This window comes from Phoenix dactylifera, chromosome 8 (assembly GCF_009389715.1).
Source record: "Phoenix dactylifera cultivar Barhee BC4 chromosome 8, palm_55x_up_171113_PBpolish2nd_filt_p, whole genome shotgun sequence".
In the NCBI taxonomy this organism is placed as follows: Eukaryota; Viridiplantae; Streptophyta; class Magnoliopsida; order Arecales; family Arecaceae; genus Phoenix; species Phoenix dactylifera.
The window spans coordinates 26,026,316-26,040,844 of NC_052399.1; the positions used below are offsets into that span (position 1 = coordinate 26,026,316).

General features: G+C 40.6%; 1 protein-coding gene across 5 annotated transcripts; it reads right to left on the minus strand.

Moving 5' to 3' along the window:
* Positions 1 to 599: 599 nt before the first annotated feature.
* On the minus strand, positions 600 to 9,870 carry LOC120103770 (cell number regulator 2-like). 5 transcript variants are annotated; one of them, XM_039129377.1, is made up of 5 exons: positions 9,605 to 9,868; positions 9,436 to 9,507; positions 6,416 to 6,625; positions 5,277 to 5,357; positions 4,951 to 5,233 (listed from the first exon to the last, which is right to left on the minus strand). In XM_039129377.1, exons 1-4 carry the CDS (start codon positions 9,858 to 9,860, stop codon positions 5,281 to 5,283), a joined length of 615 nt encoding a protein of 204 aa, XP_038985305.1. In that variant the 5' UTR covers positions 9,861 to 9,868; the 3' UTR covers positions 4,951 to 5,233; positions 5,277 to 5,280. The 5 variants fall into 5 exon arrangements, with proteins under 5 accessions (XP_008795342.2, XP_038985306.1, XP_038985305.1 ...); XM_008797120.4 differs by lacking the exons at positions 4,951 to 5,233; positions 5,277 to 5,357 and adding an exon at positions 600 to 1,102 and having other exon boundaries at positions 9,605 to 9,870; XM_039129378.1 differs by lacking the exons at positions 4,951 to 5,233; positions 5,277 to 5,357 and adding an exon at positions 1,829 to 2,027 and having other exon boundaries at positions 9,605 to 9,869.
* Positions 9,871 to 14,529: the final 4,659 nt, after the last annotated feature.

Consider the following 14,529-nt stretch of genomic DNA (forward strand, 5'->3'; position numbering starts at 1 on the left):
CTCTTGCTCCCTCATGCCAATAAGTCCCCTGATCTTCCGTCTCACCTGCAACTCTATCTTCGGACTGAAGGAGATGGTCGACTTGTGGATATTCACAAGCTGCCCAGAAGCGTCGCAGTAATCTTCCAGCACCCCCTAAGGGCCAGAGCATCCTTGGTCCTTGCTCGGACCATGATGAAGCAATCATCTGCAAACAGAGGGTGAGAAATCGGTTGTGGCACCAGGGACTGGAACGAAAGCCTCCAACACCCATTCCTAGCAGACCGCCCACTGAGCGCGAAAGAGCACGTCGGCACAAATAATAAATTGATATGGGGATAAAGGACAACTCTGACGAAGCCTGATGGTAGAGCGGAAGAAAGGCGTTGGGGTCCCGTTGATCAGGATGGAGAAGGACGGCCCTTTCACACAGCCCAGCACCCAGGCCATCTAGGACTCATGGAAACCAAACTTCTCTAGGGCAAGCCGAAGGAAGCACCACCGGACCCTATCATAGGCCCGTTCCATGTCCAGCTTCACCGCTATGACATGCACACATACATTTTTCCACACACCCAACTCACATTCATAGATGAGAATTAAATCATACAATAAACAAATTGCAAATGCTAATATTGTTGATTAATTTAGGAACAAATCAGTGAAATTTTGCATTGACCAGTGCTTGAAATGAACAACATTCAAAACCCCACGAGAAGGCACTTATCTTCATAAATAAACATATGAAATAGGCACCTAGGGCCTATTGCTTCCCTCAGAAAAAAAATTTAAAAAAAAAACAAAAACAAAATACATAAAGAAATTATTCGAAACTTCATAACAACCACCAGAGTATAGACTTGAACCCTGCTTAGGTTCTAACAACAAACATCATCACCCTATAAACATAATTGCACTTCAGTGTGTATTGTAGTTTCATCATCATAGAAAATCCAGTTATCTTCCAGAGTTTGGGCAATGGCCACCCTGCTTGTTGGGATCATTGCTGCAGTTTGAGCCAGGCGATTGAGGGGGACCTTTTGGAAGGGACTCCAATGCCAAACCTCTCTCGACGAGCTGAATATGCCCTTGTAATGGCCTTGCAGTAGAGAAAGGCTGCGAACTAGCAATCAAGAACATAAGAAACATTACTCCCACCATATTTCTTCCCCTCCACGTAGCCATCCCTTCCAAAGTTTCAAGTCTTGTGAATTGGCTTGAAAGTATTTGGAATTGGTGCTGTGAAGAACCTCTAGGTGGAGAGGGTTTAAATAGAGGTTGTAACGTGAATCACTGGTTCATTACTTTTGTCGTAGTCTTAGCATTGGACTGCAAATGTTACGACTAGACTCTATAGGAATTTTTTTATGTCCCTTCTCCATTGTAGGAATGTATCAGACATGGATTAAGTGTGTTACGCCACATTAAGAATAAAAAGGTTCAAGAGAGCGGTTAACATGAGTCGACATACCTGACCGTTCAAAGTTCATGAAATTGTTCAATGGAAACATGGTAAGGAAAGTAGTCAGATGACTTGACCATGATCCAGTGTGGAATACCAAGGTCATTTAATTTGGCCTAGTCTCTAAGTCGAACTACCTTCTACTCTCGGAATTGTTTTCAGCTGTACGTGTTGAGGAAATTTTGGACATTAGTGCGAGGAAATTTTGCCTAGCATACAAAATGTTAATATTATTTAAAGCTAATAGCCATAAATTATAACTTGTACATACTACAAACCAATAACAATATATAAGAATCATATGTTGTCATGCTCCGAACCCGAAGCGCGATAAATGTCCCATGCCTGTACGGCGAACCATACAGGCATGCAAGGCTACAGATCATATCAAAGCAATAACAAATTTTTAAAAATTTATTTAATTATTAATTTGTTCAAATAGTTCTTACAATAATTTCAAAGTAACATGTGCTAATATAAATCAAATATTCTAACTAGTCTAACTAAAATGGGAATGTCTGAAAGAATTTTTAGGAAATCTATCGCACTCCCAAAGTCCCAAGCGATCATGCGTATGCATCTGGATCTGAAAACATGAAAAATATGATAGCGAGCTACACTAGCCCAATAAGCGACATAATACCCAAGAGTGGAGTCAAAGCATGTGGGATATTTAATTAAAATATAAAATAATGAATGAAAAATCAATCATCAATAAACATATTTTCCTTTCAAAATTTATTATTACTTTTATAAAAACTGATAACAGAATACCAACATAAATAGGCTATAGCCACATAACATAATGGCATGGGTCGCACAAAGTAACAAATACTACTATTATTAACCATCGATGGCAATAGTGTCCAAATACCACTATTCTAATCATTGGTGGTGCAGTGTCGAAACCAGATTTTTAAAGATATAAGTCTATAGGGCCAACGAATAATACTTATTAGCGGGGCAAAAATAGATCATAGCCATGCTGAGAATACATATATACAAAATAAATTTTTTTTATAATTTATCTCGTTATATTTTTTGATTTCAGAACATATAACATAATTTTAAAATAATTATTAATATGCCTAACCAATTTAACTAAGTACAAAACTTATATCAAAATTTAATCAACTAATCAATATTTTACTAAATAATTTAGAAAACATGCTTTGAAGTATTAAGTTACTTACATCTTCTCGCTTTAAATAGGTAGGTAGATCAGGTTTACCTGTTTAAATATCATTAAAATATAATTAATTTCATCGGTAATTTCAAAGCCAAACAAAGTCAAAAATACTATTGGACACGACTTCGTAATAGATGAACAGGCCCAAAGTGAATACAGCCCGAACTTGGCCTATAATGGGCATGGCCCAATAGGGTGAACAAGGCCCGAACTTGGCCCACAATGGACCAACAGAGCCCGAACTCGGCCCACAATGGACACAACCCAATAGGGCCCAAACTCGGCCCATAATAGATACGGTCCAACAGGCCCGAACTCGGCCCATAATGGACACGACCTAATAAAACCGAACTTAGCCATAATGGACACGGCCCAATAGGGCCCGAATTCGGCACATAATGGACATGGCCCAACAAGCCCGAACTCGGCCGACAATAGACATGGCCCAACAGGGTCCAAACTTGGCCCAAAATTGACAAGGCCCTATAGGGCCCAAACTCGACTTATAATGGACCTGGCCTCATAGGGCCCAAACTCGGCTTATAATGGGCACGACCCAACATGCTCGAACTCGACCCACAATGGATATGGTCCAACAGGGCCCAAACTCGGCCCACAATAGGTACGGCCCAATAGGGCCCAAAATCACTGAACTAAGCCCAAATGAATGTTCACAGCCCAAAATGTTCTTCATCATGTTAAGCTCAGAAACAGGGAGAGAAGAAGGAAAAGAAGGAAGAGAGGGAAGGAGAAGCCGACGAGGTGGTCGGGCCTTAATGGCCAGAGGCCGTCGTCTAGTCGACGGCAAGCCAACCGCAGTGGCGGCCGGCGGCCGCTGTGGCGACTGGTGAGAAGAAGAAACAGAAAATAGTCTCGATTTGGTCGGTTTGGAGACGGAACAGAGGAAGAAATTGGCTTCCGTTTAACCAAAAATAGAAGAATAGAGGGAAAGGAGGCTCACCAACACATCGACGGACGAGAAGGATCTTGATCGCAGTTGCTCAATTCGGCGATCTTGGGGTGGTGGCGGCGGCAGCGATTCCGATGAAGAGAGAAAAATGGATCTCAGAACAGGAGAGCACAGGAAAGAGAGATCTCAGGTAGTGGTGCTTGGTCAAGGTGGCACGCCGGCCACCAGAGAAGGAGAAGAACCTCAGCCGAGGATAGCTCGGCTGGCGGCTAGCGGCGGCAGAGTTCAAAGCAGGGAAAAAGAGCCTCGGAATAGAGTATACGGAGGAAATGGAGAAAAAAGGAGGCTTTGGGCGACGGTGCTCGATCGGGGTGGCACACCGGCCATCGAGGAAGGAGGAGAATGAGGGAGGAGAAGGAGAAGAAGGTTCGATGCTCTAAAAGGGATGAGGGAGAGGGGTTTTATAGGCTCCCGAGTGGATAAGCCCAAGAGTGGTTGCACCGCCCCCGAGGAACGTGGGCGGATAAGCACCATGAGATGGTCGGTGGCCATTCTAACTCTTCGCATGGTCGGAGAGTTCAACTACCCGTCGAGTCGTGCCGACTCCGCGGCCTCTCTGCTGTGAGCAAGACGGAGTAAGAGCTCCTCTATTCTGGCTTTGGGGCCATGGGCTGAAGTTGGCTGGGCCTGCCGGCTTCAACCCATTTAGGCCTATTCTCCCAAGTAAAACACAATTAATTTAGGCTCGAGCCTGGTCAACTAACCTTCAGGTCTATCTTTTAGGCCTAAGGCTTCGAGCTTCAAGTGGCGCCTCAAGTTTCATGATCATATTTTTATTTAAAAATACTAAAAATATTTTAAATAGATGTTAAATATAAATAATTAAATATTGTCAATAACCAATAAAATGTCTATTATCTCCTTAGGTTCACAAACCAACAACAATTATCAATTAAATCTACAAATGCTGTCATGCCCCGAACCCAATGCTCGGGTCGGCTATGTGACACAACGACATACTTTCTAGGGCAAAGCCCTAAAAAATATACAAGACCTAAAATTTTTATAACCTTAATATCATTAAAAAATAATGATCTCAATTCATAACAATTAACAAAACTGGAACTATTACAAAATTTAATCATCCAACCAGTATCAATGATAGTTTTTCTACTTATTCTTTCACCCATGATCCCAACTATTGCCAAGTACCAAGCAACCTGCAACTCCGAAAGAAAAAAGAAAAGAGATGGTGTGAGCTATACGAAGACCTAGGACATGCTTGTGGATTCAAATGATTGTATGATGATAGCTGATACGTCAACACATTAGATTATACCGTACTGCTCTGCCTTCTATCACATTGGATAGAGAAGGGAGCACTTCGTTAAAGATCAAAGTTTTACAATGTACTCAAGGATAGCTTTTGTATTGAAGATCAAGAATATGAAGGTTGTCTTCTCAACAACAAAAAAAAGAGGATCCAATTACCCATTTACCTTCGTTTTAGGTCTTAACTAGCATGTAATTTGTGGTTCTATAATTATAGCACAAACATACCACAAGAGAGAGAACCAGGACATGGCTTTAGCATCTAAACAAGCAACTTGGCATGCACCATGCATGTCAGCAATCAAATGGAAATTGCCATCCGCATCTCATGTCTTGCATGCTCCTTCCATGCGATTAAAGATTTCTTCTTTGACTTGACTTTCATTCAAGTTGCGGATGGACTTCCTTTCAGCGCATCATGCCGACTTGCACGACGGGCGGCACAACCGTCCCCTGTGCCCTTCTCGCCATGTTGGCGTGCCACCCTGCCACGAGAATTCCAACAAGTATCCAATAAGAATTCCTTATGTTGCAACTCGCACCTATTTTTTGAAATACAATATAATTTTCCTCTGCAGTGCCGCAAAGTGCTGTGCATCACTCGATGATAGATAGACGAGCATTAAATAAGACAGTCTTACATGCAATACACGGCATGCTTCGTCGGATGGCCATCCATCTTGTGATGGTGGCCACAAGATCCAGAGTCTATAATTTTTCCTGGGTTCCTTGATCCTATATAAGTACCCAAGATCTACCCAACGAATAACTGATGTGGGACTAAACACACGTCCGCAAGGATTCTCACATACTCCTCCCGTTCAAGCCCTGACGTTCTCGTCAGGCTAAAGGTTCATATCTATTCAAATCTAATCACAAATACCACGATTGTCTCATGGTCAGCTCCAATGGATCCGTGCTGCAGTGTCCCCTAGTCCACATAGGTTATGAACCGGGTCCGCTCTGATACCATTTGTAACAACCCAGGACCTCATCCAAAATGGCTAGCCGGAAGGTATTATTTGGGTTTCTTGATCCTATATAAGTACCCAAGATCTACCCAACGAATAACCGATGTGGGACTAAACACACGCCCGCAAGGATTCTCACATACTCCTCCCGTTCAAGCCCTGACGTTCTCGTCAGGCTAAGGGTTCATATCTATTCAAATCTAATCATAAATACCACGATTGTCCCATGGTCAGCTCCAATGGATCCGTGCTGCAGTGTCCCCTAGTCCACATAGGTTATGGGCCGGGTCCGCTCTGATACCATTTGTAACAACCCAGGACCTCATCCAAAATGGCTAGCCGGAAGGTATTATTTGGGTTTCTTGATCCTATATAAGTACCCAAGATCTACCCAGCGAATAACCGATGCGGGACTAAACACACGCCCGCACGGGTTCTAACAAACAAAAGGTGGGAAACTAATTTATGTGGCACTATCCATTCAAGAAAATATTCGATACATACATATGTACATGCATGCAACTATAAATAACACATGCATGGATGCAAGTGTGCAAATATATCAAAAATACCTATAGCCATGTCAAAGCCACGGCGCTGGAGCTCTCGGTATTCCTGGCAAAGAGCACATCGTTCACAAAGGCAGTGTACAAGGCAGTCGCAGCAGGGCCTCTCGGCCAGGCGGAATTGTGTCCTCATCTTGGAGCGGTAGAAGCACGAGTATATCCAGTGGCAACATATGATTCCCAGAAATACAAAGAGTGCCCCGCTTGAACCGCATGCTGTATCCAAACACCAAGCCAATTAGATCAACAACCATAAGGAAACCAAACTGGTGCTTTAAATTTTTTGACCATCTCTGGTTTTGATAGTCTAGAACTTTGATAAACTCTCAGTTATATTTGTCTGATTTGTGAAGAATGGAATTAAAAGCTAGGCTTCATTACATTATTATATCCAATAATAAATATATAGAGAGGGTACGTAGTTTCAACTATAGGAGCATTCTGTCCCATAGTTACAAACACACAATCATTCCGTTCCTAAGAGAGGGGAACGTTATAATCTTGTGGTTACAACCGTGAATAGTTAATAGGCATTTTGTTCCGGTTCAATAGGTACAATCAAGTGGCAAACTAGAACATACCCGCCTCGGCCTATGGTGGCAAACCAAATAACTGCACTTTGGACCGCAGTGGCAAATTAATGTGTCGCGATTTGGCCCATGACAGGCAGTCTATAACAAATCTGGTCCAAATGCTTTTATTCATCAATCAAATTATTCATTTTTATCCAAAAAAAATATAATTTCATATTATATTTCACGCCCAAATACTAAAATAATTAACATTATATCCCAAAAACCAAAATCATAATCTAAGCAAACATAATCGTTGATGTTGATATGTCTATATATTAACCAAATATATATGTCAAAAATCTTTAATCAATCATACATAAAATGATACAAATCTCAAACTCATCAACATGTGTGATTGTGTGCGGGACTCCTTACTTCTATCGATGACAGACTCAAACACTGAGCATACTGATCCTCTTCTCGATCTAGATCTATGAACTCGAGAGCAAAATGGTCTGCTCAACATCTTCTTTTCCAGACAGTTGTCCCAATACAAGATCAGGCCTAATCATTAGAGTGGCCCCAACAAACATGATTAACGGTACCAAATTATGAAACAGTATTAATTTTTAGCATTGTCTGCCTGTACCTCTGGTCCTTCCTAAAGATTCCGGCCATCAACCACTCAAATCTGGCCGGCGATGGTGGCCTAGAGCGCTGCTGGGCCGTGAGGAAGGGAGCAGCGGCAATGGATGGTGGCCGGCGATAGTCGACGGCGGTGAACAAAAACCGAAATAGAGCACCCTGTTTCGAGTTGAATTCCGACGACTTGCCAACTCCAATCAAAGGGAATTGATGGCCCAAAGAGGAAAAAGGAGAGAGAGAAGTTGGGAAATCTTACCTTGCTGCCAGCAAGATCTCACGGCCAATCAACAATGAAACCCTCCACGGAAAGATCAAGTTTTCCGACTCTAAATTGAGGCTTCAAAGGAGGATACTAGAGGAGGAACATAGACCTCCTTTTATCGCCTAAAACCAAGGACAAGGAGGATGGTCCGGTGGCATCGAGGAGTCCTCCTCCACGACGGAATCGGAGAAGAAGACTGACTCTTGAAAGGAGTCCGCTTCTTCCTCCCATCTCACATGCAGAGCACACGTGAGAATTCTTTTTCTTTTTCACCCAACTTTGAGATTTGTGCATGAAGTAATGGCCTATGTAAGTCTTTTGTGCCAGAACTTTATATTCTCCCTTCTTAAAATAATTTCGTTCTCGAAATTAACATACCAAGGCATTGAAGATACTCAAATCAAGTCTACTTAATTGGAAAAGCAAATTAAGTCTTCTATTGCAAGACCTTTAGACTTAGTGTTTTTGACCAAATTTAAAATGATTTAACCAACTACACTTTCGCTGCAGCTCCCTAGTGCTTTTAAACTTATACTCTTGATACCACTTCTATCATGCCCCGAACCTATTACCTGGGTCAACCACATGACACGGCCGCATGAGCCCTCAAGCGATACCGTAGAGATCATGCATGGCCGAAGATGAACAAATATCCATTAACTCAACAAAGAAAAGCTGTATATTCCAAATAAATAAATCCATCATTTTCAAATAATCCAACTAGTTCAGTTACAAGATCTTTAAATGTTCATCGGTATGAAAAAATAAACTAACTTATAACTCTGATGCTTGAACTTCACACCCAACCTATCCGAAACTATGCATCCTATGACTCTGAAAGAAGAAGAAAAAAAGTGGTTGTGAGCTTTATAGCTCAGTAAGAATTCCATACACTCACACAAATATAAATATAGTAAATTTAAACTAAGGATTAACTCCATATCTCATCAAAATAAAGACAAAAATTATAAAGCCTCGTACCAAAATATTAACGCTTTGCCCGCGGTGGCAAACCAAGATAACACAGCACTTCGGCCTGCAGGGGCAAACTAAGATAACTGCACTTCGGCCCACAGTAGCAAACCAGCATATTTATGCTTCAGCCCACGGTGGCAAACCAAGATAACTGCGCTTTGGCCTGCAGTAGCAAACCAGAATAACTGTACTTCGGCCCATGGTGGCAAACCAAAATATCCATGCTTCGGCCCATGGTGGCAAACCAAGGAAACTGCACTTCGGCCCATAGTGGCAAACCAATGTGTCACGATTAGTCCCGTGACAGGTAATTTATAACATGTCTAGTCTAAATCTTTTTGTTCATCAATCAAATTATTCAGTACCATTCATACCAAAAAAAATATATTTTTATATTATATTTTACGGCCAAATTCCAAAATAATAAGCACGATATCCCAATGGTTATATTCATCCCACACCTCAATTACTGGCTTGTATATGTTTTGGTCCTAACTATGATAGCAAAATAAGATTAAGTGGTTTCTAAAATTTCAAATGCCACTATTTTGTTAGCCCTCATGGTTAACATATATGCAACAAGCTTCTCTAAAAATCAAGACATATATGCAACAAAGAGAGAGACTTACAAGTAGCTCCTTGGTCCACAATCTCTGCAATCTGGCCAAACGTGATACACGGGCAGAAGCAAGTCATGCAACCTTCAAGAGAAGAGATAAACTTGGAGATAATTCATCATACCTTGATACTAAAACCAGTAATTTGAGGATTCAGGATAAAACCTAAGAAGAAACCTACAGCTCCAGCAGTCGGTGGTGCAGTCGCAAAGTCCGGTGGACCATAGATGAGGCCCCTGCTGCATCTGGAACGCCGAGGGAACGCCCATCGCCGGAGGCAGCCCGGCCGATGGGTATGACTGATTTGGATACATGGTGGCTTGGAGATTGATCAAAGAGAAAGAAAGCCTTCTTGTGATGTTGAGCTGCAACAAAGAAGCAAAGCAATACAGAGAATCCTCTGGAGATTGGTTTTTTAGAAATAGGTATGCCCACATATAAGGCCAAGTCAAGTCAACGCCCTTCTTTTTTTTCCTCCACTTTCTTAACAACTTGTTGATAAGTATGAGCACGAAAAAAATATCTAAGGCTCCTAATGTTTCTTATTTGAGATGACATTCTTTGATCCTGAGGTTCCACCACGCGACAAGGTTAGTGCCTCCAGCAAAAAAATATTGAATGGTTCACGTCCACCAACTCAGCTGTGGACCAGTCCAACCATAGAGCACCACACGTAGCTATGTCTGTATTGCTCCATTTTTCGTCTATTTTTTCTCTCCATATTTATGTATGTTGCTCTATAGTTAGGATTGGTCCACTGTTGATGTTGATAGATCTAGTTCAACCAATAATTTTGGATACCTTGATCTATTTAATTATCTATTTTGTTTTTTTTTTTTTTGACTTGGCATTTGGGTCCCACCTGACAATGGTATGTGTCTGGATTGTTGACATGGTGCATTTGTTTTGATCCATTTAGTTGCCTAACTTTGCGTTCTAGTGACTTGGGAGAAAAGTAATTAAACATGATTGTTGGGCTTTATAATAGAAACGAAAATGAACTCAAGCATTTGGTTGGAGAAGTTATGTTCTCGTTCTCACTCTAAAAGGACATGAAAATGCTTCAATTCTTTAAAATTTAATTTCAACGCTTCTCTTAGTATTCAAATTCCATTCCATCAGCTTATCTAAAAATTAATTTTCCAATAATATTTCTCCATTAATTGTTTAATAGCTTTTGGGAAGTGCAGATCATGGTGACTATTCTGATTCCAAATTTTAGTGGCAAATCTAACACATCGCAAAAATAGTTATTTTAATTTTCATTCTAATTAATTTAGATTCCAAATGCGAACCAAATGCACTCTCATTTTTTTAGTTTAAATATAATATAATATTATATACTACATGAGAGCTATAATTAAGAATATGAGAAAAGATAAAGAGGATTGGAGGTCTTTACTACTCCAAGGTGAGCTTTATTTGTATCCTTCTACACGCTTGTTTGGAATGACCGGGGAAACAATGACAGAAATCGATAACCAGATTAATAAATAAATACCATGAAAAGCTGGCATATTTCGTATCCATTCCAATCAAAATGGAAGGAGCGATCAAATGGTAGCCATCAGATCATCTGAACTAGAGATAAGGACGAGAACAGATGAAGAATTCTTGCTATTTCTTTAATTCATAAATCCAATTGAGATACAGCGAATGCAACTAAAACTTTGTACCTGTTGCTGCAGGATCCGAAGCAAGGTCAGAGCGCAGCTCGAACGAGCTTGAGGTCAGTTGGAACTAAGCCGAGCAGGCTAGCTGAGATAGGGTCACTGGTCTCCTCCAAGGATAGCTTGCAAAAAGTTCGCTTGCCAGAAAGTTTTCAACGGAGAACTCTCTAATGTCTAAGTCAGAATAGAAAAACAACAGTATGGAAGAGAGAGAGTTCAGTAGAGTTTTGTTCTTTATGAGCAATATAGCATGCATACCTGAGGTCCTCCAGGCTGTCCTTTTATATAAAGAAGTCGGATTGTCATTACTTGGGCTGATGTGGTGTGCATTGAGGGCCAAGTATTGACCGATAGTACGATCGTGGCGTGGAGTCAATCCACGTGGGCGGCGTGCAATGCTTGTCGGGCACAGAATGTGGTGTCTCCAGGACTGTGAGCTGCCAAGGCCGTCGGTTATTAGGATTGTTAGTTCTTGTGACACGTGTTGATTGACTCCTCGATCGGGGCCGAAATCGCTCGCCTCATGGGCAGATCCTCAGTTGGGGTGGATCCTCAGTTAGAGCCGAAGTCGTTCACCTCGGGCAGTCGACTCCTCAGCCGGGGCCAAAATTGTCTAAGGGGTGTCCAATATTTCTTTCATCAGTACTAATACTAGGGGTGGCAATTTGTGACCCGATCTATCAACCTGATTTGCAAAAATCTCCTTTAAGCATGTTTGGATTTGACATAAATAAGTTCGGGTTATAAATGGGCCAATCTATCTAAACCTATTTATTAAATAGATTGGGTTCATGTTTAGACTTTTAACCCATTTAAGCCATTTAATAATTGGATCAGGTTTTGATATAATCTATTTAACCTATTTTGTCCTATTTAACCCAACCCACTTAATTTGTTTAACCTATTTAAATTTATTTAATTTGTTAGAAAACCCATTAAACCTACTAAACTCGTTTAACCTGACTTGACTTGTTTAATGAATGGGCTATGCAAGTTTGGTTGGATTAGCTGTTTAATAAGTAGGTTGGGTTCAGATTGAGAAATTTTTGACCCCAAAACTCATATTTGACCCAACCCGATTGCTACCCGTAACCAATACAAAGTCTAAAGGTCATGATTTTATAAATTATTTGTTTCTTAAATCATAGTTAGATCCAGGGAATGCATTTGAAACTTTGTACATACAGATACGAAGTCCAGAATTCATGGACTTATAAATTGCTTTATATTTGATTAGCAATAATCAAAAAGAATCTGAATGAGAGTCGGAGTGGAATGGGACACGGAATACAAATCACGCTTTCATTGTTTGAGGTAAAAGAGGAATATCAGTTCAATTCTAATATTTAATTTAACTAGTTATACCACAATAACCTATCAATTTTATATTAATTTTGTTTTATTTTTGGTTGCACAATTCTCATTCATTAGTTTAAGCAACAATTAGTATGTTATTATAATGCATGTTACTTGATTCTTTACTATTTTTAATTAAAGATTAGTTAAATTGTTGTATTTTATTAATGCCATAATCATCCATATTGACTCATATCAAATATATTATTTGTTGCAATGTTATTCCATAAATATTACTAATCAAATAATTTTCCAAAAATATCATTCATTCCTCTTAGTTTCAAGAAGAAGAAGACAGCTCTACTGCTACTCTATAACTTGCAAACAACCTGGAACATGAACAGCACAAGAAATGAAAGGGAAAAATTCTTGTCAAAAGAGACTTGTCTAATCATGTATTACACGGTTCTCTCATGAATGGATTAAATTAACCACACAGATTAAATGGTCCAATCTGTACTGATTGCTTTCAATGTTCTCAACTTTTGAAAAAGCTGTCGTTAAGAGGACTAGCAACTGAGATGAGTTTCTTGGCTGAGGATGGAGATGGAGAATGATCAAGAGACTCATGACATTGGAGAAACCATTCATAAGACCCCTATGGAAAGACTACCAATCTCGCATGAGACCATTCAAGGAAACTCTTGGGTCTAGTTCTAAGTCTGATTCAAATATTAAGCAAGTTCAGGATGATGTATCAGATGACGATGAAGACGACATGGATGATTCGGATCTCCCTAGAGTTTCAATCTCTGAAGAAACAAAATGGAGCCTTCGTAGCCCTTGGGCACGAGCAGCGATCGTAAAATTGCTGAGAAGATTGTGGAAGATGAGTGAGTTTGAAGCGTTGTATCTTGGCAATGGCTTTTATATCCTTCATTTTGACTATGCAGGTTATGTGAATGATGTTCATGTTGATGGACTATATTTCATTTTTGATCATTGCCTACATGATCAGTGATGGAGGCCAGAATTTCAGCCATCCAAATGATCTTCCAACACAAAAAGGGACGGGCTTGTATCTTTTGCATGAAAGAAGGATTCGTCTTCCTCCGTGCAAATCTGCCGTGGGATCACCCATTAGTTGCTTTGATATCCGTGCAGCTAGAAGAATGAAAGAGTTTAGAGTGCTTTGAAAGCTATGTAGAGTATGATCTAATGGTGGATCAGAAAGCAAGATGATCCTTTTTTTTTTTTTTTAGCACACTGGCAGCTCACCCTAATCTTACGTGAGTATTGTCATCTGAGTCAAGAGACAAAATACTGCACAGATGTGGAGGAACGAATACAAAACAGGTCTAGAGAACCTCTCCAAAATGGTGAGTACCAAAAAAGGCGACCCAGTCATCAGTTCTATTCGCCTTCCGGAACACATGCACAATCTGAAATGTATCACACTTCCTCAGCAACTTCGGGATGTCATCTAGAAGCGGGTGGTCGGACACCTCCGTCTTCTCTTCTAGAATCCACTCAATCACTTCCGCTGAGTCTTTCTCGAGGATAATGCTCCTAACCTTCAGTACCCGTCTTGTATAGGAGACTCCCTTCCAGGCAGCCCAGAGTTCCACCCCTAAAACTGAGGTCTTGAAGGTACGTTGCCCTTCCATCACGACCAGTCTAGACTTGTGATCCTTTTTTCACATAAGAGATGTATCCTATCCATAAAAAAAAATATTTACTTACGAGACCTTACCCTAATCGGAATAAAGTCAGCGTTTAAAGCATCTTCTGAAACCAGAAAAGGCTGCTTGACAGTTGACACCACCATTGGTAGCTGATTTAAAGATCACGATGAGTAACTAGCTGGAGGCGTAAGCCAAGTGCCCAAGGTAAAGCTCACAACCGCCTTTCGATCTCCGATGAGATAGGGAGACGGAAAGCAGTAATCATAGTGGAAAAAAGGAAAGTTTTTAACTCCTACGGGGCGGTTTGGAAATGCATATAGGAGGCTGGGGCTTAACCGGCTGGTTAAAACTTAAAATTACTGTGTCCCCTTTTTGAAATAATTTTAACATGGTTAGGTAGATAAAGCGTCTTGAGTACAAAAAAATAAGGTTGCTTTTTTTTTTTTTTTTTCTTT